The sequence below is a fragment of the Moschus berezovskii genome, chromosome 13 (assembly GCF_049115385.1).
Source record: "Moschus berezovskii isolate FMDL1 chromosome 13, NW_MosBer_1.0, whole genome shotgun sequence".
NCBI classification, from domain to species: domain Eukaryota; kingdom Metazoa; phylum Chordata; class Mammalia; order Artiodactyla; family Moschidae; genus Moschus; species Moschus berezovskii.
This window is the reverse complement of record NC_142472.1, coordinates 65,958,931-65,981,964: the sequence shown is the minus strand read 5'-3', so window position 1 is coordinate 65,981,964 and position 23,034 is coordinate 65,958,931. Positions and strand designations below refer to the sequence as shown.

Genomic DNA, 23,034 nt, shown 5'->3' with positions numbered 1-23,034 from the left:
AGGGATTCAGATAATGAATGCTGAAATAATGAGGACTTTCTATCATTTCATAGCCGTGTGACCACAGATTCTAGACACATAAAGGTGGCAGTCTAACCTTACATACAAATGCAACACAGTCAGGAAAGAACAGTGGGCTAGAAATGGCAAGTGCTGTGTTCTGCCACCAAGTAAGCTGTGGGGGCTTAGGCAGGCCGTTTCATCTTTCTCTGCCTCATTTTATATGTATGAAAAGGAAGAAAATGGAATTCATCATGAGTCTCAACCTTTTCACTCTCCAGGGATTCCTTTTATTACCCCCACTCATTTTTATAATATGTTGAGAAATTTTATCTGCTGAAAGTTCTTTGTTGTAATTTATGTTACAATTTTCATTGTTCACCGTTTGCATGTTCATTGTGAATTTATCAATAACACATATAATTTCCAATTCTGTTCAGCATTAAATAATCAGTTAACATTGGCTGAGTTGATATAATACCACCCAAAGCAAAAAACTTAACATTTTCATTTGTCTGGGTAGCTCTATCTTGTTTAATTCCTAAGACTGGGAAACTATGGACCTACCAGACAGTAAGTTTCCTTACCAGTCTGGAAGCCAGTGTTGTGTATATACTTATCTCATCCAGGGGATTTTTCAGATGTGCCTCGTGGAGCCCTTGGACTCAGAACGGATATGAGGATGGGGAAGGAAGAGGCAAAGCCAGGAGTCTCAGGGTCCCCAAATCCATTTTATCCAGAGTACCTCCACTTTTTTTCTGTTCTGCTTAGAAAGGGTTCAAGTTATTAAAGATACATATTTTTTCACATGGGGGTAATTTTTATTTGCTTGTTTTTGGCCATACCACTCAACCTGTAGGACCTTAGTTTCCTGACCAGGGATCAAACCCGAGTCCCCTACATTGGAAGTGTGGAATCTTAACCACTGAATCACCAGGGGACTCTCTACACTATTAAAACTAATTTGAAAAACATGTCAATCAAGCTCAATTGTATACATGAGGATAATGAGGGACAGAAAAGTTAAATGAAATTTACCCAAGGTTACAGAGCTAATTAGTGGCCAAATATTCATTCAGTCAATCAACACATACTTCTTGAACACTGTGGAAAGAAAAATGATAAATATGAAACTTTGATTCAGTCTTGGTCTGAAAACAATCTGTGGGTCACGAGAAATGTTTGATCAGCAGCATTTGAATGAAAGAATCTCATTTTCATAAGGTGGTGGAGAATTGACATTGATGTGTGTGTTACTACTGTTCAGTAAGGCAAGGAAGAGAGGACAGGAGAATATTTGCATTATGGTGTCCGCAGGAGAGCAAGGAACAAAGAGCCCTGTTAGAAGACAGACCAGGTGGAGTCTTATTTCAGTTTCAATCCTTAGGGGCTCTGTCTCTGATTGTCACACTATTGCTCTTTTTAGAGCCCACAAAGAGGAGCCAAGAGCCCACTCCGTCCCCAAGATTATCCATAAAGTTTTTATTTTGTTTCCCAGATTAAGCATGTTATTCTCGCTAAGCTTGGAAAAACCCATAGCTATATGAAATGTGTTAAACTATAAAATAAATTTGAAAAAGTCAATTGATTGAATTTGTTCAACTTAAGCTGGTAATAAATTCACTGGCTTTATGATAGCTTTCTATGACGGAGTATTAGGTAGGTTCTGTTTTCAGTTCAAAAGCTACGGGCACTCTGATTCTAGCTTTCTCCCTGCAAACAATTTGAAATAAAGGGTGTCACTGGCAGATTCAAAGACAAACATAACACAAAGCCTCATTATTTCTCAGCACCAATCAAGAGTCAGCCATTCTTCTAGGCATCGAGGACACAGCAATGAATGTGTGCAAAGAGTTTCCTGCTTCCGTAGACCAGATTTCTTTTTTAAAAATAATTAATTAATTAATTTGGTTTCACCAGACTCTCAGCTGTGGCGTGTGGGGTCTTTAATTGCCACAGGTGGACTCTTGTTCCCTGACCAGGGATTGAACCCAGGCCCCCTGCATCGGGAGCATGGAGTCTTAGCCACTGTACCATCCAGAAAGTTCCTAAACCAGATTTCTCCTGATTTCTAGTCCAGTGCTATTTCTGTTACATTATACAGATGGAAGACTCATTCTTCTCTTTTGCAAATACTTGTAATTACAGAGTATGCCTATGTCTTCTTCACATTATTTATTCATTTATTCAACAAAAATGTATTGAGTAACTTCTATTACCAAACTCTCTGTGCTAAGTGCGGGACACCTTGATAGGAATTAGCTCTCCAGGTGCTCACAGACCTATGGGAACACAGACTTGTAAACAAAGTTCAAACCAGCATAGTAAGTAGGATGGAGGGAGAGGCGCAAGGTACAGACGTACCATGTGGCAGCAGCTGATTAACTCCCTCTTGTATGACAAACTTGGATTTGAAAGGTTCATAGAGGATTCCCAAGCCAACCAAGTATGGGAGTAGGAATGGCATATGCAAAGGTACAGAGACAAGACAGAACATGCAGATTCTCAGAACTATTTGCTGTTTGGTATTGATGGAGTATTGATGAATGACAGGCAGGAAATATTTTTCCCTCAGGTTTAAAATGTTTTATTTCAACTCTACCTGATTAAAAGAAACTCAAAAGTAAACATTATAGAAATGGGGAGGCAGGAAATTGACAAAATCTCTATGCAGTTGTCTCTGTTTTCTCTGTGAGTTAAGAGAAACAGTTGTTCTTTTTTTTGAGACTAAGGAAGGCTGGTAGGAAATCTGAAGAGAGGCTTAAAAGAGTTGCTGAATTGCTTATAAGATAGAAAGGGTTCGGAAAAAAACTGAACGTCCATTAATGGCAGACTGGCTTAATAGATTATAGGTCACTCAAGTGGTGGAAAACTATCCAGAGAGGAAAAAGAGAGCCACTGACATGAGAAGAGCTATAAAATATCTTATTTAGTAAAAAAAAAAAAAAAAAGCAAGATGCAGAACTGTGTGTATTACTTTAACTTTTATATAAAAGGCAGTGAGAAATTAAAAATATTTTCTTACCTACATAAATATATCTAGAAGAATGCCTGAGAAAGAGATAGCTTTGGTTAATCATTGGAGAAGAAGGTGGATGACTGAGGTACATGGTGCGGGGGGGACACTTTACACTGTATAGTCTTGAATTTTGGACCACAGCAATGTGTTATCTATTCAAAGGTAATATAAAAATGAAATCTCTAAAATCTTTTTAGTAAAATGAAAAAGAATACTTTCTGAGGGCAAGGGAAGATAAAACTAAATTTTGGCATCATGGCTACGTTCCTGTGCAACCCAATACTTATAACTAACTTGGGGAAATACAAAGGGAAATCTTTATTTTCACCAGGAGAGCCTATTTGGGAAAGGTGATTTTTTTGAATCCTGGAGATCAGAGCTGGAGAGAGTCTATGGAAAAACATAACCAAGTCTTCTGCCTTGGCCCTCTTGGAGCCCAAGGTCTCCAACCATGGCTTCTTCAGCTCATCTACAGCATCACTTTGGTTACATCCAAGCAGCCCTCCAAAAGGGCTTCCAATTCCTTTACTGCACCTGTTGGTACAAAGTGAATTAAAACAGAGCTCTGCTCTTCAGGAGCTAGGAAGTTAAAGGGCAATGATTATTACATGATACATGAACAAATAAACAAGCCTAACATTTTTGCACATGAGTTACCAAATCAGGTTCATTCTCTCACAAGCAACCCCTTTTATTTCTAACCAAATTCTTTATATACTTCAGGTGCTGTCTACTGACCACATGACATCAGGCAGTGGGGATGCAGTGATGATCAAGCCACCGTCCCTTGTGTCTGGGACCACACAGGGCAATGACAGAGAGAGACTTAAAGAGAACATCACCATAAAGTGTGGTCCACGCTATCAGGGAGGCAGGAATGGAATTCTGTGGGAGCCCAGAGGCCAGAGCAAGTAATTCTGCTTGGAAAGAGTTAGGAAGGGCTTCGCAGAGGAGGACATCTGTAACCCAAGTCTTAAATGAAGCATTGAAGTCGAGGGAGGTTGAGAAAGACGTTCCAGGCAGCACAGACACAGTGGGCCAAGGCAATGAAGCTCGGAACAACATGGTGCATTCATGCACACCAACCCACTTGTTCTGACTCCGTGGCAGGTGCTTTTCTGGGAGTGGCAAGCATCAGGTCCGGAAAGACAGGTCCAGACAGGGTTACAGTGTCTGGTGTGCTGGGCAAACAAGTTTATACTTTGTTGTGTCAGTAAAACACCATGTTCTCAGCAGACAGGCTAGTTCAGTACTTTGCCTTTACTGTCTAATCCATTTGAAGCAGGTTGTCGTCTCTTGGCTTCTATAGTCTTGTTAGAGGCAGAATAGGGATGTGGAAGGCAGATTTGTAAACTTAATGTTACCTTCCCCATTCTTCCTTTTTACTCTTCTGACACATCTAATTAGTCATCAAAGTCTATAACTATTCTGTCACAAATGCATTCTTTGTTTTTTCCTTGGATCAACCATTTAGTATGCATTTACCTGTGACAGGTAAGGATAAAGGATAAATGATAAAGGCTTTGTATAAACCCTCTTATTCAACCTTCAAATAGCCCTGTGAAGTCATATTTTAGTGTTCTTGGTAGCAGGCAACAGTTGTCTTAAGCAGAAAAAGGAACTTACTGGAAAGTTATCAGGCAACTCACAGAATTTATAAGAAGGAGAAGGACTAGGTTCAGGGATGAGCCAAGGGAAGAAGCACAGCACAAAGCTGGGATCCAACCTCGGCAACAATTTCCAGAACATGCCCCGCCATGCCTTTGGATGCTAAGCTCACCACAGAGGCCTCAAAGATTCTCAAACTGACCACAGTGCCTTTGCATCACTACACCCCTCCCCCTGCCCACCACAGAGAGGAGGAAGAGCATCTACTGGCCCTGCTCAGAGCCTGAGGAACAGCTTCCCTTTTGTGGCTTCCCACTCCCATTAGGATTCATTCAAATTAGGAAGGATGTTTAGATAACTTGGGCTTCCCTGGTGGCTCAGAGGTAAAGAACATGCTTGCCAATGCAGGAGATGAGAGTTCAATCCCTGGGTCAGGAAGAGCCCCTGGGGAAGGAAATGGCAACCCACTTGAGTATTCTTGCCTGGAGAATCCCATGGACAGAGGAGCCTGGCAGGTTACAGTTCATGGGGGTTACAAAGAGTCAGACATGACTTAGCAACTAAATAACAGCAAACACAGCAAAAATGATACACACACTTAAGTGCAATTTGTGGATGAGGGAATAGACTTAGAGCAGGTAGGTTAGTCAAGTAATTCAGCTAGTCAGTGGGGGAGCCAGGCTGGGGCCCGAGTCAGCTTGCTTGCAAAGCCCGGAGTGTGATGCAGTCCTCTGCACTGCCTTTTCTAAAGCTTCGCAGCTCAGTTTCACAGCCCACACAGCGGTCCACGCTCCCATCACCTCGTCTGCGTTACCGCCTCCTGCCTGATCCCCCTGCTTTGTGCTCCCTCGCCTCGGTTCATTCTCCACGCAGTTGCTAAGATAATATTTTTTGAGTACCATCCACATCACGTCAACCACTTGTTTAAAAATCTGTGACTCACCCCTTCGAGAGCCTTTCCTGATTAATATCATTCCACACTGATCACTGGGTAATCAGTCAAATAATGTTGCTATAGTGCCAGCACAGAAGTATAATTTATCCTGCACTGGCCTATCCTTATTAATAGTCTCTAGCTATTCCATTGATGTGTGACTCTGCTAAGGTCAGAGAGCCTGTCTTCTGCTGCTTTTGTGACTCTGATGACAGATACTAGCATCGAACTGGGACTGTCCTTTTATTGAATCCCAGGGCTCTCCAGGAGAGTTGCGTTACCATCATCAATATTATCATTTGCAGAGCACTTCTGCACTTCTCTTTGGCTACTTCATTATTAGCCTCCCTGACATTTCCCCATGGTCTTACCTTTCTCAGCTATGTATACTGTGCCCAACTTTGAGTAAGTGTGCTACAAAATGGCTAATAATGCTAACAATTTTATTTCAGCTTTTGGAAACGTTCTTTACTCCACCCTCAGATACTGTTAAATTGAGGAAAGGTTCAAGGTGGCAGGTTTTTTTTTTTTCTGGGAGCTGGGAGGGGAGAGGAAATAGTACTGATATTTAGAGCACGTCCCTCCATTCCAATTTGGAATAATAAAGGTGGTATAAGCATGGAGCATCACATGCAGTTAGGGAACCTGGATGGCCTGGTGACCAGTCTGAAGTGTGTATAGGAAAACCTCTTGCCTGGTTCCTGAATAGCTTTCATATTGAAACGGAGCAAGACCTTATGGTCCTTTCCTCCCATGCCCTCTGCCTAACTTTTGTGTGTGGAAAAAATTTAGCTAAAGAATAAGTTAATCAAGGAAATGAGAAAATGCAAAAACAAAGGAAAACAGTCAAGGAGACCAAGTAATAATAGTTTAGTTATTAAGCATAAACAAGGACCTTTGGTTCCTTTTCCAAGGCTATAGATACTACTCTGAGCCAAATCCTGTGAGCTGTCTCATAGATACTGAAAAACCCATCTGGTGGAGGAAGTTAACTCCATGATGACCTGACTTACAGAGCCATGACATAAGCTGCCACAGTTCTGAGAACTGACCTCAAGAAACTGGAAACAAACCGATGCTGGAGCTGAGGACTAACTGTACTTAAAACAGTCATTGTGATGCTGGTCAGACCACCAATGACTAATTTTAAGATGACTGTCAGAGCTGACTGTGCTGTTTTTGTGTGTAGCTGCCTCCCTCTGTCTATAACAGCTCTTGCCTCCTGACTGTAGGCAGGGAGAGTCAGCTTCTGGACAATGCTGACATCCAAAATAAAGCAAACTTTCCTTTCCACCAAACTGGCCTCTTTATTGCCTTTTGAGCCGGGAGCAGCTGCAATGTCACTGCATCTGAGGTTTAAGGGGGTAGAAGGAGGGGGATGAATGAACTGGAGAGGAAGGCATGGAGCAGATCATGACTGTTGTTTCCATTTGAGAGACATGGAAAGCTCTCAAAGGTTTCAGGCCGTGTTAGGGAGCAACAGGATCTGATGTGGGTTTTTGAAAGATTACTCTAGCAGTGATGAGAAGGGTGGCTTGGAGGGAGCAAGACTGGGGCCTTGAGAACAGGAAGCCATGACACACCACCACTTCCTTCATCATTCCATTCAAGGGTACAGGTTATAGCTCCTTTTTGCACAAATCTCAAAAGAGAATCAGATTTTTTAAAAAAATAGTTAATCTGTGAACATACGATAATACATAAATTCTTCAGGATTTTATTCCCTGGAAGTAAGGATGCGTATTTTAGATACCCATAAAATTCTTCAGGGATTGAATGTAGGAGATTAAAGTTTGGATTATACTATTTCGTCTATCAGTAACATGTTGGCCTCCTTCTGTCTCTCGATAGAACTTCTAGTTTGTTCCACATTCCCTCTGAACTCTTCTTATTTATTTGTTAATGTTTTTGTTGCTTGAATTTTTTGTTTCTGCTTTTTTCTCCCTAGAGAAAGAATGGCAGTTGAAGAAAGAAAAGTGTTGAGTCAATTGGCACAAAAGCCCTTTTCCCATGGTATCTCTTCTCTTGAGGGAAATTAAACTGATCGTAACGAGTTTTACTCAAGAGGAGGGATCTTTGGTAACAAATATTTGTCCCAATCTTTTTGGGCTCTAGTATTAACTGCCAAGCAAATTCTATTGATAGGAGACATACAGGTATGTGATTCTGCTCCATTCCACTTTAAACTGTTCTGAAAAGATATGAAGATTTAATCTTTCTGCTTGCTTGCCATTACTGAGCTTCTTCTTCATGCCCAGCACTGTGCTTGGTATGAGAGACAGTACAATATGAGAGGAAAAGTGAGTCTCTGCTTAAAAAGGACTTGTAGTAGGGCCTTCCCTGGTGGTTTAGTAGTTAAGACTCCGTGCTTCTAATTCAAAGAGCACTGGTTTGATCCCTGGTCAGAGAACTAAAATCCCACATGCCAAGAAAATAATAAAAACTGGAGGGGAAAGGGGAGAATGGGGTGGCGTGTAGTATAAATTCTGAGAATAAGTGCTTTTCCTAAAACCAAGTCACTGAGGCCTAAGCAACAACAGTGGTCCACATCTAAGAGGGCTGTGTTGTGTTGCTACTTAAGTTTATGAGTTTTAAAAAGAGCGATCAGATATATACAAAGACTTTCAGATGCCATTCTGCCCAGATTATAGAATTTTTAGTCATTGACCATGGATCTTCTGTCAAGGTCTTTGAGGACAAAATTGATCTAATTCATTTTTTTTTTTGATTGCACAGCGTGGCATATGGGATGTTGATTTCCTGTCTAGGGATTGAACACATGCCCCCTACAGTGGAAGTGCAAATTCTTAACCACTGGACCACCAGGAAAGTCCCCGATGATCTCATTCTATGTTAACAGAATCATTTATCTTTCTCTCGTGTATAATTTTAGATGGGGAATGGAACCAAACTCAGGCATTTATAGAAAACTGTGTAATCCCACATCAAAGTTGCCATAACATATAAAATGTCCATTCCATAAACTGTAGTTATGTGTGAGAGTTAGAGACGATTCCTTCCAGATGAATAAACCATTTTGTCCAAATGGCAATAAATTTCACCCCCTCCCCCTTTTCACTATTTCCTATGAGCAATGTTTATTCTCCAAAGATCCCATTTAATTCCTGCATGCATTCTTGTAAACATTATTTGATGCAGGAGATTTATAGCCAAACTGACTGCCTACCTGTGCACCAGAACCTAAGCATAATCCTGACCTTTATTTTTAAGCCAAACTCTTATCACATCAACTCCTCTTCTCTGCTTGCTCACTGGACTCTAGAACCAGCAGCCCTCTAATGACAAAAGCAAGATATGAACTAAATCGAGTTCTGCCCTTGACTTCACAAGGGAGTTAATCACACCCAGAACCTGGCTCAGAGCGGGCACTGAACAAATATTTGCTGGAAGAAAGAATAAAGGACAATAATGTCTAAGGACTTGTGAGCTTGAGTTTTTCTTGAGCTAATTGTAGGACTCTGATAGACTTAAGACCCTTGAATGACAAGCTGAGGACGTTATGGACTCATTTCTGCTTTCAGTCACTAATTTGTTGAGACCCACCCTGTTCGAGGAATAGTAGCCTCACTTCTTCTTGACCAAATGCACTTGGGGGTTCCTCTGTTCTTGGTCTCTTAAGGAGCAAGTCCACTGGTCAGTCTCTGCCTCTCACTTCAGCCCAGGTCAGGGCTGGTGTAAGTAAGGGTGGCCCGTGGTGGCATCAGGCTACTAGTGAAGAGAAAGCCAAGAGGTGTGGAAACACACTCTCTTCCTCCTCCTTTCTCTATCTCACCCTACCCGTCACCATTTCCCTATTGGGTGTTCCCACTTCCACCTTTCTATTCTGTCCTCTTAGTTCCTCTGCAGAAAACTCCAGAAGAGTTGACTTTCCTCTGAGATATAGATGAACCCAATTCTTGTTTATTGCTGGCAGGAAATCAAAATGGTATAGCCACTTTGGAAGAGAGTTGGGCAGTTTTTTACAACAATAACATACTTTTACCATACAATCGAGCAACCTGGCTTCTTAGCATTTAGCCAAAGAAGTTGAAAACTTATCTCCACCCAAAAACCTGAACATGGATGTTTACAGCAGCTTTATTGATCGTTGCCCAGCAATGATCAGTAGGTGCCAAACCAGGATTCAGTAGGTGAATGGTACGTTCAGACAATGGAATATTATTGAGTGCTAAAAAGAAATGAGCCATCACGACATGAAAAGACATGAAGGAACTTAAAAAAAAAACATATTACTAAGTAAAAGAAGCCAATCTGAAAAGCGTGTATACTGTATGATTTCAACTATAAGGCATTCTGGAAAAAGCAAAACTATGGAGGCAATAAGAAGTTTAGTGGTTGCCAGAAGTTAGGGGCGTGGGGAGAGTGAATAGGCAGAGTACAGGTAATATTTAGGACAGTGAAACTATTTTGTATGATACTATAATGATGGACACATGTCATTATACATTTGTCCAAACCTATGGAATGTACCACACTTAGAAGGAACCCTAAGGTAAATAATGGACTTTGAGTGATAATGAGGCATCGGTGTCACTTCATCAGTTTTAACAGAAGTACCGCTGGGGTGGGGGAGGTTAGTAGTGAAGACAGGCTGTACCTATGAGGGGATGGAGTACCTAAGGAAAATCTCTGTACTACTTGCTCAATTTTGCTATGAACTTAAAACTGCTCTAAAAACTAAAGTCTATTAAAAACACATAGTTAGATGACAAAAGTAAGTAGTGAGCGTTAGTTGCTCAGTTGTGTCCGACTCCTTGTGACCCCAGGTTCTGTAGACTGCCAGGCTCCTCTGTCCATGGAGTTTTCCAGGCAAGAGTACTGGAGTGGGTTGCCATGCCCTTCTCCAGGGGATCTTCCTGACCCAGGGATCGAACCCAGGTCTCCTGCATTGCGGGCAGATTCCTTACCATCTGAGCCACCAGGGAAGAGCTGTTAAATGATACAGGTATATATTAATAGATTAGATATAAATAGATATGATTAGATAAAATTTAATAAGATATAAATTAGATAAAATGAACCTTTACTTCAGCCCTTTGGGTACATGAAAAACTGTTGTTAGCCCAAGCTTGCCTGGGTTAGAGAGGAGCAGGGAGGATTGAAGAGGAAGAGTAAGGAAGAAGCCTTGCGGAAGCCTTTGCTAGCTTCCAGCACAGGTGAGTAGGGAAAAAGTCACAGCCTGTGTTTTGTTACTCAATGGGACATACACACACACACACAGACATTGGACTGATCAGAAATACTGGATGCTACCAGTTGAAGAGCGAGCAGGCTGGCTAGTCTTTCACTCTGAGAAATATAAGGCCATGGGAGATCCCAGCGCTCTATATCTCGGATCACTTTATCTGTGCCCTTCCATCAGATTCCCAGGCCTGTGTTTTCCAGATTACTCTAGTCATTGAGGGCCATCTGCATTAGAATCACCTGAAACGTTTTATAAAAATTCAGATTTCCAGATCAAGCTCCCCGGAAACCAAATTCAGCCATTCAGGGATAGTTCAGGAACTTTCAAAAAGTTCCCAAGGCACTCCAGTGCAACCAGGTTTTAGGAGCCAAAAAAAAAAAAGACCCTTGCTGCGGGGGTCCTAGTGCCTGCTGCTGGGAAGGGAGTGGGGAAGGGAGGAAGAAAACAAGGGAGGAGGGATGTTTATCTGATGTTCTGGATGTCATTTAAAAGATACACTTTCGGAGAAGCATCATTTGTATGGAAGCCCTATGCCAGGGGACTGTGAGTTTTGCACCGTGGGGATTTTGTGAGCCTGCCGAAAACCCACCAATGCATAACTGAGTCAGCAAGAAAGTTCAGAGTTCAAAATAATGAATGCTAGACAACGACCTTCTAAAGGCGGAATCTGTATTCTCAGATTTTTACCTTTTGAAAAGTTGGAACTTCTGCTGAAAGATGATGTGGCCCTGACTTGCGACCCAGGTCTTTTTTCCTTTTAAAAATTGATTTATTTGAAAAATCAAAATTAAAACAGTTTTATTTATTTAGCTGCACCAGGTCTTAGTTGCACCATGTGGGATCTAATTCCCAGACCAGGGATCGAACCCGGGCCCCCTGGATTGTGAGTGAAGCCTTAGTCACTGGGCCAACAGGGAAGTCCTCATGATCCACTTCTGTGAATTAGCTTTCTCCTTCGTTTTGAGAGCAAGTCGTTATCACCACCCCTTTCCTGCTAGCCCTATGTTCTCCCTGTGGTTCCCTTCTGAGTCCTTCCCAGCTTCCCCCACTTCCGTGAGAGTAGCCCTGTGCCAGACCCTGGCCTGTTCCCTCAAATGAATGATCTTATTCATGTTTCACAACAACCCTGTGAGGTTGGGGCCGTAATTATTCACATGTTACAGAGGAAGAAAGGGGGGATCCAGCAGATTCGGTGACTTGCTGAAGGACACACTGGTAAGTGGCTCTCCTCCCACCTTGCCCCCTAGTTCTGACACCTAGGACCCCTGCTCAGAACACCAGCCCTTCAGATCCAGACCCTCGTTGCTTTTCTAACTTGTCGCTGTAGATTTGAATGCCCTGCTCTTGAACCCAAGCCTGGAGGTGGGTGTCCCAGCTACTTACTGACTGCCTCTCAGAGCAGTATCCTAGACCTCTGTGCATCTTTCCTCGGATGAGGCTGGATGCCCAGATCGCTGCTACATTAGTGAAAGCCCAGCTCTTTTCTTGTGTTTCTTCTGTAATTCTCACACGACTTCCACATGCACACTTCTGACACCAGCAATTCTCTGACCCTCGCTGGGTCTCCTATATTTAACTCCATTGTGATAGTAACTATAGCACCAGTTCCTACAGGTTAAGGGCTCAGTCCCATGAGACTGCTTCAGCTGCCCATTGCAAATAGTAAGTCCCCAGCCCCCAACCCCCAACTTCTGTCTACTTTGGCTGTAAACCAGAGGTTCCTACCAACCCTCCTCTAATTCAAGTGGTTTGCTAGTGGGGCTCACAGAACTCAGGGAAACACGTTTACTATTTTATTAAAGGATCTGATAAAGGATACAGATGAACAGCCAGATGAAGAGATACATAGGCTGAGGTCCGGGAGGGTGCTAAGTGCAGGAGCTTCTGTCCCTGTGGTGATGGAGATCCATCACCCTCCTGGTGTGATTGTGTTCACCAGCCTCAAAGCTTGCTGAACCCCTCTACTCTTGAGAGTTTATGGAGGCTTCCTCATGTGTTGTTGTTCAGTCACTCAGTCATGTCCAACTCTTTGCTACCCCATGAACTGTAGCACTCCAGGCTTCCCTGTCCTTCACTATCTCCCAGAGTTTGCTCAAATTCATTTCCATTGAGTTGGTGATGCTATCTTCCTTATCCTCTGTGTCTTCTCCTTTTGCCTTCAATCCTCCCCAGCATCAGTGTCTTTTCTTCACATAGGCATGAGCAATTATTGACTTCACTTCCAGCCCCTCTCCTCTCATGGATGTGGGGAGTTAGGGGGTGAGGAAGGGGATGTGTCTGCAAGTTTCTAAACATAGGTTGCTTTCTCTGGTGACCACACTCATTAGAACAAGAAATGCTCCTAGTGCTTATCACTTCAGAAATTACAAGGCTCTTCAGAATTCTGTGTCAGAAACCAGGGCAGAGACCAATATATATATTTCTTACTATTTACATCTGCCCAGCTTTCTGTCCCCAGACTATGTTGCTGAGGATGAAACAGGAAAATACATGCTGTTTACTATTAGGAAAATTTTAACTCCTCTCTGAGCCTTTTCCCTGGACTTCCTTGTTCCCTATGATTGGCCATCCAAGAGTGAGGAGTCAATCCAAAACAAGTTGCCGTGGTCCAATTATTAAGCCTAATTCCTTTCTTTTAATCCTCTCCTAAAAGTTCACCAGATGGTCCATACCAAAATCAGGTTGATTATATTCTTTGCAGCCAGAGATGGAGAAGCTCTATATAGTCAGCAAAAACAAGACTGGGAGCTGACTGTGGTTCAGATCATGAATTTCTTATTGCCAAATTCAGAATTAAATTGAAGAAAGTAGGGAAAACCACTAGACCATTCAGGTATGACCTAAATCAAAACCCTTATGATTATACAGTGGAAGGGACAAATAGATTCAAGGGATTAGATTTGACAGACAAAGTGGAAGGAGGTTTGTGAGACTGTACAGGAGGCAGGGATCAAGACCATCCCCAAGAGAAAGAAACAGAAAAGGCAAAATCGTTGTCTGAGGAGGCCTTACAAATAGCTGAGAAAAGAAGAGAAGTGAAAGGCAAAGGAGAAAAGGAAAGATAGAACCATTTGAATGCAGAATTCCAAAGAATAGCAAGGAGAGATAAGAAAGCCTTCCTCAGTGATCAGTGCAAAGAAATAGAGGAAAACAACAGAATGGGAAAGACTAAAGATCTCTTCAAGAAAATTAGAGATACCAAGGGAACATTTCATGCAAAGATGGGCCCAATAAAGGACAGAAATGGTACGGACCTAACAGAAGCAGAAGATATTAAGAAGAGGTGGCAAGAATACACAGAAGAACTGTACAAAAAAGATCTTCATGACCCAGATAACCACGATGATGATCACTCACTTACAGCCAGACATCCTGGAATGCAAAGTCAAATGGACCTTAGGAATCATCACTATGAACAAAGCTAGCAGAGGTGATGGGATTCCAGTTGAACTATCTCAAATCTTAAAAGATGATGCTGTGAAAGTGCTGCACTCAATATGCCAGCAAATTTGGAAAACTCAGCAATGGCCATAGAACTGGAAAAAGTCAGTTTTCATTCTAATCCCAAAGAAGGGCAATGCCAAAGAATGTTCAAACTACTGCACAATTGCATTCATCTCACACGCTAGCAAAGTCATGCTCAAAATTCTCCAAGCCAGGCTTCAACAGTACATGAACCAGGAAATTCCAGATGTTCAAGCTGGATTTAGAAATGGCAAAGGAACCAGAGATCAAGTTGCCAACATCCACTGGATCATAGAAAAAGCAAGAGAGTCCCAGTAAAACATCTACTTCTGCTTTATTGATTACGCCAAAGCCTTTGACTGTGTAGATCATAATAAACCATGGAAAATTCTTAAAAAGAGATGGGAATACCTGACCACCTTACCTGCTTCCTGAGAAATCTGTATGCAGATCAAGAAGCAACATGGATCTGTTGATCCTGAGATGGATCAACAGACTGCTTCCAAATCAGGAAAGGAGTACATCAAGGCTGTTTATCATCACCCTGCTTATTGAACTTATATGCAGAGTACATCATGAGAAATGCTGGGCTGGATGAAGCACAAGCTGGAATCAAGATTGCCAGAAGAAATGTCAATAACCTCAGATATACAGATGACACCACCCTTATGGTAGAAAGCAAAGAGGAACTAAAGAGCCTCTTGATGAAAGTGAAAGAGGAGAGTGAAAAAGTTAGCTTAAAACTAAACATTCAAAAAACAAAGATCATGGCATTCGGTTCCATCAATTCATGGCAAATAGATGGGGAAACAATGGAAACAGTGATAGATTTTATTTTCTTGGACTCCCAAATCACTGCAGATGATGATTGCAGCCATGAAATTAAAAGATGCTTGCTCCTTGGAAGAAAAGCTATGACCAACTTAGACAGCATATTAAAAAGCAGAGACATTACTCTGCCGACAAAGGTCTGTCTAGTCAAAGCTATGCCTTTTCCAGTAGTCGCGTATGGATGTGAGAGTTGGACTCTAAAGAAAGCTGAGCACCAAAGAATTGATGCTTTCAAACTGTGGTTTCGAAGAAGACTCTTGAGAATCCCTTGGACTGCAAGGGGATCAAACCAGTCCGTCCTAAAGGAAATCAGTCCTGAATATTCATTAGAAGGACTGATTCTAAAGCTGAAACTCCAATACTTTGGCCACCTGAAAAAGACCCTGATGATGGGAAAGACTGAAGACAGGAGGAAATGGGGACGACAGAGGATAAGATGATTGGATGGCATGAGTTTGAACAAGAGGAGGAGTTGGTGAAGGACAGGGAAGCCTGGTGTTCTGCAGTCCATGGGGTTGCAGAGTCGGACAGGACTGAGTGACTGAACTGAACTGAAAAGCTCCATACCCGGCTGGAGTGACAGCCCCCTTTCTGTTTCCTGCTGCTGCTAAATCGCTTCAAATCGTGTCCGACTCTGTGCAACCCCACGGACGGCAGCCCACCAGGCTCCCCCATCCCTGGGATTCTCCAGGCAAGAACATTGGAATGGGTTGCCATTTCCTTCTCCAATGCATGAAAGTGAACAGTGAAAGTGAAGTCGCTCAGTCGTGTCCGACTCTTCGCGACCCCATGGACTGCAGCCTACCAGGCTCCTCCGTCCATGGGATTTTCCAGGCAAGAGTACTGGAGTGGGGTGCCATTGCAGATCAGTGATATCCAAACCGTCTCCTGTGGAACTCTGTGAAAACTTGTCAAGAGGTACATGGACATCTTCAACATTTTTAGGTGCTTTTGTCTAAAACCAATTTTCCTGAGGATGTGCCTGCATTTATATCAGATATTCTCCCATTTCATAAACTTTGTTGTTGCTGTTGTTTAATCACTAAGTCATGTCCAACTCTTTTGCGAGCCCATGGACTGTAGCCCACCCAGCTTCTCTGTCCTTGGGATTTCCCAGGCAAGAATAGTGGAGTGGATTGCTCTTTCCTTCTCCATGGGATCTTCCTGACCCAGGGATCGACCTTGCGTCTCCTGCATTGGTGGGTGGATTCTTTAACACTGAGCTACTTGCTTTGCATGGAGTTGAAAGTGGCAACAGAAAGATTATTTTGTAATCAATATTACAAAATATTGATTTGGGGAAAAACTTTTGTACTGAGATATAATTGACACATTATTTTCAGGTGTACAATATCATGATTCCATACTTGAATATATTGTGACATGATCACACCAAGTCTAGTTATCATCCACCACCACACATAGTTACAATTCAATTTTTCCCCTGAGATGAGAACTTTTAAGATCGACTCTCTTGGCAACTTTCAAATATGGAATTCAGTATTATTAACTATAGCTATCATGCTGTACACTACATGTACACTAGGACTTGTTTATTTTATAACTGAAAGTTTGTACATTTTTGACTCCCTTCACCCATTTCATCCACCCTCTGATTTCCTGGAGGAAACTTTAATGGTCAATAAGGCAACTTAACCCACAGATCTTTCTGGTCTTCCTTATAAGTATTCCTGATAAGAGAGAAGAAACAAGGATGTTTTGACTTAAGACATTTTGGATTCTATAAAGTAGACCACAGCAATGCATATGTCTTTTTGAATTAATGTTTTCATTTTCTTCAGAAAAATGACAGGGTGAAATTGCTGGATCATGCAGTAGTTTTATTTTTGTTTTTGAAGACTCTTCATACTGCTTTTCACAGTGGCTGCACCAATTTACGTTTCCACCATAAGTGTACAAGGATTATGCATGCATCCTGGCCAACACTTGTTATCTGTTGTATTTTTGATAATAACCATTCTGACAGGTGTGAGGTGATATCTCATATGATATTGAACTCAACTACAGCTAATAATCTGTCTTACAAGATATATTTCATTTTATTTTTATAATTTTCCTCAAAATGCTTATTGATAATTATTTATTTGAATGGCAAAATGAAGTAAAAATTTTTTCTGACAGAAAGTAAGCATAATTTCCCTGATTCATCTGACAATAGGATTTTGATAACTAGCCTACATGGTGATCTTCTTCTATAAAAATCTGCTGTTCTCAGAGTTGGAGAAAACTATATGTAAGCATGGGATGGGATAAAAGCACATTATAAAAAAACTGTATTAGTAAATATATACTCAATTTAAAACATTAAAAAGGTCCCAATTCTTTTTTAGTATATATGGTTAAACAAAATGCCTTTAAATGACAAAATAACAAATAAAAATAGCAGTTATATAATATGTTTTGGTATATTTTAATAAATGTGCAAAAATTCTTTTCACAAGTCAGGTGGTTTCCAATATTTGCTTTCAATAAAACCCATGAAAGCATCATAGAATCTGTCAGCAATTCATCAAAAGTAATATTGAATAATAGACAACTATAATTCATATAGCATAAAATTTACCATTTTAAAGTGTACAATTCAGTGACTTTTAGAATATCCACAAATTTGTGCAATCACTATGATAATTAATTTTAAAACATTTTAATTATCTGAAAAAGAAATCTTGAACATTCCTTACCCATCAAAATTGGTCCCCCTTCCTTCTCCCCCCCCCCATCTCCCCCTACGCTACTAGCAATTACTAATCAGCTTTCTGGGTCTGTAGATTTGCCTATTCCGGGCATTTCATACAAATAGAATCTTACAATATTAAATGACTACTTAACAACATGCCTCCTGATGTGCCAGGTACTATTCTAAAAGGAAAACAATGATGAGCAAGCAGACAGTTCTCTTCTTTCCCAGTGTTTCTCTTCTAGAAGAGGAAGACTAAAAAACCAATAAGAAACACACAATTATTTTGGGCAGAAGTAAGTACTGGGAAGAAAATAAACCCAGGTGATTTGCCTGTCAGTGCTATGAAGAGGTACGGTTCATTTGGGAGTGTAAGACTGTTTAAGGAGCTAACATTGGCGCTGAAGCCTCAGTGGCGAGAAGAAAGTAGCTGAAAGGTGAACACCATTGGTGCAAAGGCCACCAGGAGGAAGGAGGTTGGTGTTTCTGGGAATTTCCAAACCAGGGCTTGGAAACTACTGAGCCGAAGAGGTGAACTTGGAGAGTCATTTCATCCTAAGTGCAATGGTAAGGCATTGATGTGTTTGAAGAAGAGGAGGAACTGATCTGGTTTATATTTTAAAACAAAATCCTTCTGGCTACTGTGATCAAAATGGACTGTATGGGTTCAAAAGAAGAAACAGAGGAAGCAGTTAGACTACATGTTGCAGTAGAGGCCAGAGAGTATGGTGACCTAGGCTGGAGATGACATAAATGGGAAAATTCAAGATACATTTTGGAGGTAGAGCTGATAGTGCCTGTTAATGATCTGGATAGAACTGTGAGGAAAGGAAAAGAATTAAGGATGACTCCTAGGATCTTAGTTTCGAACAACTGTGTGAAAGATGCAGATTTAAAGCCACTGTTGGGAATGTTTGGAACACCTATTAAACAGTTAAGTGACAATGTAGAGTAGCATTAGATATGTGAGTTCAGAAATGTGGTCAGGGTAGAGATTATTACTGGAGTCAGGAGCATATGGATGATATTTAAAACCATTGCGGCAGGCTGAATAATGTCCCTTAAATATGTCCATGTCCTAATTCCTGGAAACTTAAAGAACCTATCGTATATGAACACACTTAAAAATCTGTCATTTGTGGGACTTCTCTGGTAGTCCAGTGAGGACGACTCTGCACTCCAATGCAGGGGGTCCTGGTCTGATCCCTGTTCAGGAAACTAGATCCCACATGTCGCAACTAAAAATGTACCTTGTGCCACAACTAAAACCCTGTGCAGCCAAATAAATAAAAATAAGCATTAAAATAATCTGTCATTTGTAAGTCTAAAAACAACCACCCAAGGTAGGTTTTATTATCCTACATTTAGTAGATAGTCAACTAGAGGCTCAGAGAAGTGGAATGCCTTGTTCTAGATTGCAAAGCTGGAAAATACCTCAACCTCCCTTTCAATTGCCTTACAGAATTTCTATGAAGATGGAAGGTGGTAAAGAGACAGATGACCTATCCCCGTGGCTGTGCCAAAACCTGCCCTATAAGACAGGCATTTCTACAAGGCCCATCCCGTTCTTTGTCCAGCTCTGGCATATTATTTTTCTCCCCTCCAGAGCCCAGTCACACAACACAGCCCAAGCTGGATTGATAACTGTGGGAGGGCTAATGGGGTTATCACATAACCAGCGACCCCACAAGCCAGGCCCTGTGCCAAGCAACTGACATTCACTCAGTCATCACAATAACTCTCTCCATTGTCTCCAGTGCAAGCTAGAAAGGAAGGATCACTGGGGAACGGGAAAAAGGACCAAGGAGCATAGGTGCCTGAGTTCAAGTCTGGGGGATGCTACAGCCCTAACTTGAAGCTACAGTTTAACCGTGTGCTAGTAACTCGGCCATCCAAGAAAACGAGGAGGTTGACAACATAGGTCATCTCTAAGCTCCCTCGAAGATGCTTGCATGAGATCTTTTCTTCCCCCACTCCTGGCGCTCCACTATTGCGGGCAGTGGCAGAAGTACGGCGACAGTCCGCTCCACCGAGGGCTGCCCTTTAGTTCTCTCTCTTAGAGGACGGTGCAGGCGGTGACTCCCGAGACCACCGAGCTCCCCAGGCCAGGAACGGTAAGTAGGCGATAGGTCATCTCAGGACATGGGAAAGGAACTACTACTCCCAGGAGTCCCCGGGGTACCACTCGGCGGCCCGGGGCAGATGCGTGTTGGGAGCAGCTAGGGCTTCCCTGGTGGCTCAGAGGTTAATGCATCTGCCTTCAATGCTGGAGACCCGGGTTCAATCCCTGGGTCGGGAAGATCCCCTGGAGAAGGAAACGGTAACCCACTCCAGTATTCTTGCCTGGAGAATCCCATGGACAGAGAAGCCTGGTAGGCTACAGTCCACGGGGTCGCAAAGAGTCGGACACGACTGAGTGACGGAATGGAATGGAAGCATGCTCGGCGGTCAGGCCCCCGCCCCGCGAGGGACAGATAACTCGTGCGCATGCCCAATCCCGCGCCAACGCGTTCAGCTTCTTTCCTTCCTGCGGGATTCTTTTCTTTCCGGCCTCGCCCAGGCTTGCTTTTCCCCGCCCCACCAACGCCCCCTTTTCAGGGATTTGGCGGTGGGCGGGACACCCCAAGCGCGTTCCCAGGAGTGTGTACGCGCGCGTTCACGGGAGATGAAAGAGGGAGGGCACTAAACACCGGGTGTGGAAGGTGACCAGGGGACCGCGAGTGACGGAAGGCGCATGCGCCGTAGAGGCGGTGCGGCGAGGCTACGGGAATGGCGGAGGAGCGGGGCGGAAACGGCCCTAGTGGATGGCGGCGCACGCGCATTGGGCCGCCAGCGCCCCGCCCCCCTGTCAGTTTCCCCTCCTCCTCCTCCCCCACCCTCCCGGAAGTGCAGCCGCCCTCGCGCCCACCAGCGGCCACCCCCTGCGGCAGGCCCCGCCCCCGCCGGCCCCGCCCCCCGGCTCTCCGCCCCCTCCCTCCGGTGGTGGCGCCGGGTTGCAGCGCCGGTCGTGGCGGTTTCGTTGCCCGAAGCCGGGAGCGCGGAGTCGTCCCCGGGGGAGGCGGCCAGGCTATGATCGCGGGTCCCCGGCGGCCCGCTCCGGCCACACAGAGTCTCTGTCTCAGCTGGTGCCCGCGCTCGAGCGGTCGTCTCAGCCCAGCCCCGCGGCGCAGTTGGCGGCGGCGCCCCCGGCGCGCCCCCTCCTCTGATGGCGGCAGAGATCCAGCCCAAGCCGCTGACCCGCAAGCCGATCCTGCTGCAGCGGGTCGAGGGCTCTCAGGAGGTGGTGAACATGGCCGTGATCGTGCCCAAGGAGGAGGGTGTCATCAGTGTCTCGGAGGACAGGTGAGAACCGCTGCCCCCTCGGCCGCGAGCAGGGGCGGGACGGGCCGGCGGTCCCCGAAGCCCGCTTCTGGGGCCGTGCCTCCACGTCGGCGTGAGGGCGAGAGCGCTCGCCCAAGTTTTTATTCTGATGCGCATCCTGCTGTGCCGGTGTCCAGCCGCGCAGTCGCCGCCGCTGCGTGGCTCCGGGACGCGGAGCCGGGACAGCCGCGTTCCGTTGGGGCTTGCCGGGGTGGCGTCCGCCGGGGCCAGGCTGGCCCTTGGACTAACGGTGCGCCGGCCACTGGACCTTGGTCCAGCCCTGAGGACAGTGCAGGGAGAGGGAGGCGCTGCCCGGCCCTGCAGGTGTGTGCGTGGGGAGGATGCTCAGAGCTCTTCTGTAAGATAACTAAGGGGTTTTGAGAACTCTGGTACAGTTCTGAAGGCTCCAGACTGAGGAAAGCAAATGCCACTCCCTTCGCCCAGACATTCTCACCGGATCCAGATCTCCCAGACATCTTCCACTGAATTCAATAAATATTGCAAGTTGTGAAGAGTATCTGGGCTTCTGCCCAGAAGGAGAGCTGACTTCTCTCCTTTGCCCTCTTTAAGCTCAAGGGGAAGCTCCTAGAACTTTGGAGGGACCACTGTTGCAAATAGCTTTGGAGTTCCTTCCCTTTGCTTGCTTCCTTTCTTTTTTTTTGCCTAATTTTGCTTAATTTGCAGAAGTAGAGCCAGTTGTTCTGCCTGTAGTACTCTCCCTTGTTTTTTAGACCGTGCCGTTTGTTTGTTTTAACTTAGTGTTCTTTAATATGCAAAGATTATGCAGATGAAGCTCATTTCCAGAGGAATGAAGCTTGAATACAATAGTAATAGTTTTGATCTGGAATTGTTGCTTTTATAGTATCAACTCGTATTCTACAAAATGTCATATTGTAGAGGTTTATGACAAGGAGCTTTAGCTTTTAAATGGTAGACAGGTTTTCTTAATGTAAGTTAACACTGTACTGAGGTAAAAAGTATTTTTTCTTGATGACTTGTAAAATTTCAGGCAAAGAAAGGTGAAACGACAATATGTTAGTGCTCTGCATGCAGTGTGGCCTCAGAAAATGTGCCTGACAGCTCTATTCATATCATAGGTTCTTCAGTATAATTAGGATGACTGCATATTAATGTCATATTTTTGCCTACATCATACTCCATAAGATGGCCAAATGGTGCCTGATTCCCTTCCTATACAGGTTCAAGGGGAAATATTGTAAACATATACCAATGGCCGGCAGTCTGCTAAGAACAGAAGAAATTCATGGGCTGTAATGGAATATATGGATGTAGAAACCACTTGAAATTCACAGAGAAGGCTTATGAGTGTTTAATTTTTCCACAGAGGCAAAATTCTACTGAAGAGGTTGCTTCTGGACCTAGAAATTCTTTGTCACAGAATTGTGTTTTTTTAAAAGAGAATATATTGATAGCTGTCCCTTTCCGTCTTTAAGTACTAGAGATGAAACTGCTCATTTTAACCGCTGTAGGAAATTCATAAGTAAGTTTGTTGAATCAAATAGGAGAGCGAGAAAGGTAATTGAAACCTAAGTGGCTTTAGTAGTAGTTTTGGAACTTTCTACTTTGGAAGTAGAAGTTAGTTTTCTTTTTTTTAAGTGTTCAAAGGGATCTTAGAGATTATTTGCTATAACACCTTCATTTTACGGTTGAGAAAATTTAAGCCAAAGAATTTACCTGCCCAAATTCATGTACTTGGTGGTGAAACCAAGCTTGGCTCCTGGTTTCTGATTTCCATCTCACTGTTTATACTAAAAGAAACGACTTTAGTTGGGGGTACATTTTAGAGTATTTGGAGATTCTGAAGTAGCGTATATGAAAGAAAGTGAAGATCCGTTTCATTTGATGATGGGACAAAATGACTGCAGTGTTTAGCTATATATTAATTTTTATTC

The 23,034-nt window shown here is 43.3% G+C and overlaps 1 protein-coding gene and 1 long non-coding RNA gene across 4 annotated transcripts in view; one reads left to right on the top strand and one right to left on the bottom strand.

Annotated features, from left to right (window-relative positions):
• LOC148775859 (uncharacterized) overlaps window positions 1–23,034 on the bottom strand; it is a 125,984-nt gene that overhangs the window by 65,876 nt on the left and 37,074 nt on the right. The gene's annotated exons all lie outside the window — the stretch shown is intronic.
• WDFY2 (WD repeat and FYVE domain containing 2) overlaps window positions 20,722–23,034 on the top strand; it is a 187,635-nt gene continuing 185,322 nt past the window's right edge. For all 3 annotated transcript variants that reach the window (XR_008685963.2, XR_016038897.1, XM_055426161.2), the window contains exon 1: window positions 20,722–21,103. Coding sequence is in view for 1 of the 3 variants with exons in the window: in XM_055426161.2 (XP_055282136.2) it covers window positions 20,967–21,103 (137 nt within the window). In the remaining 2 variants the exon portion in view is untranslated. The remainder of the gene's footprint in view (window positions 21,104–23,034) is intronic.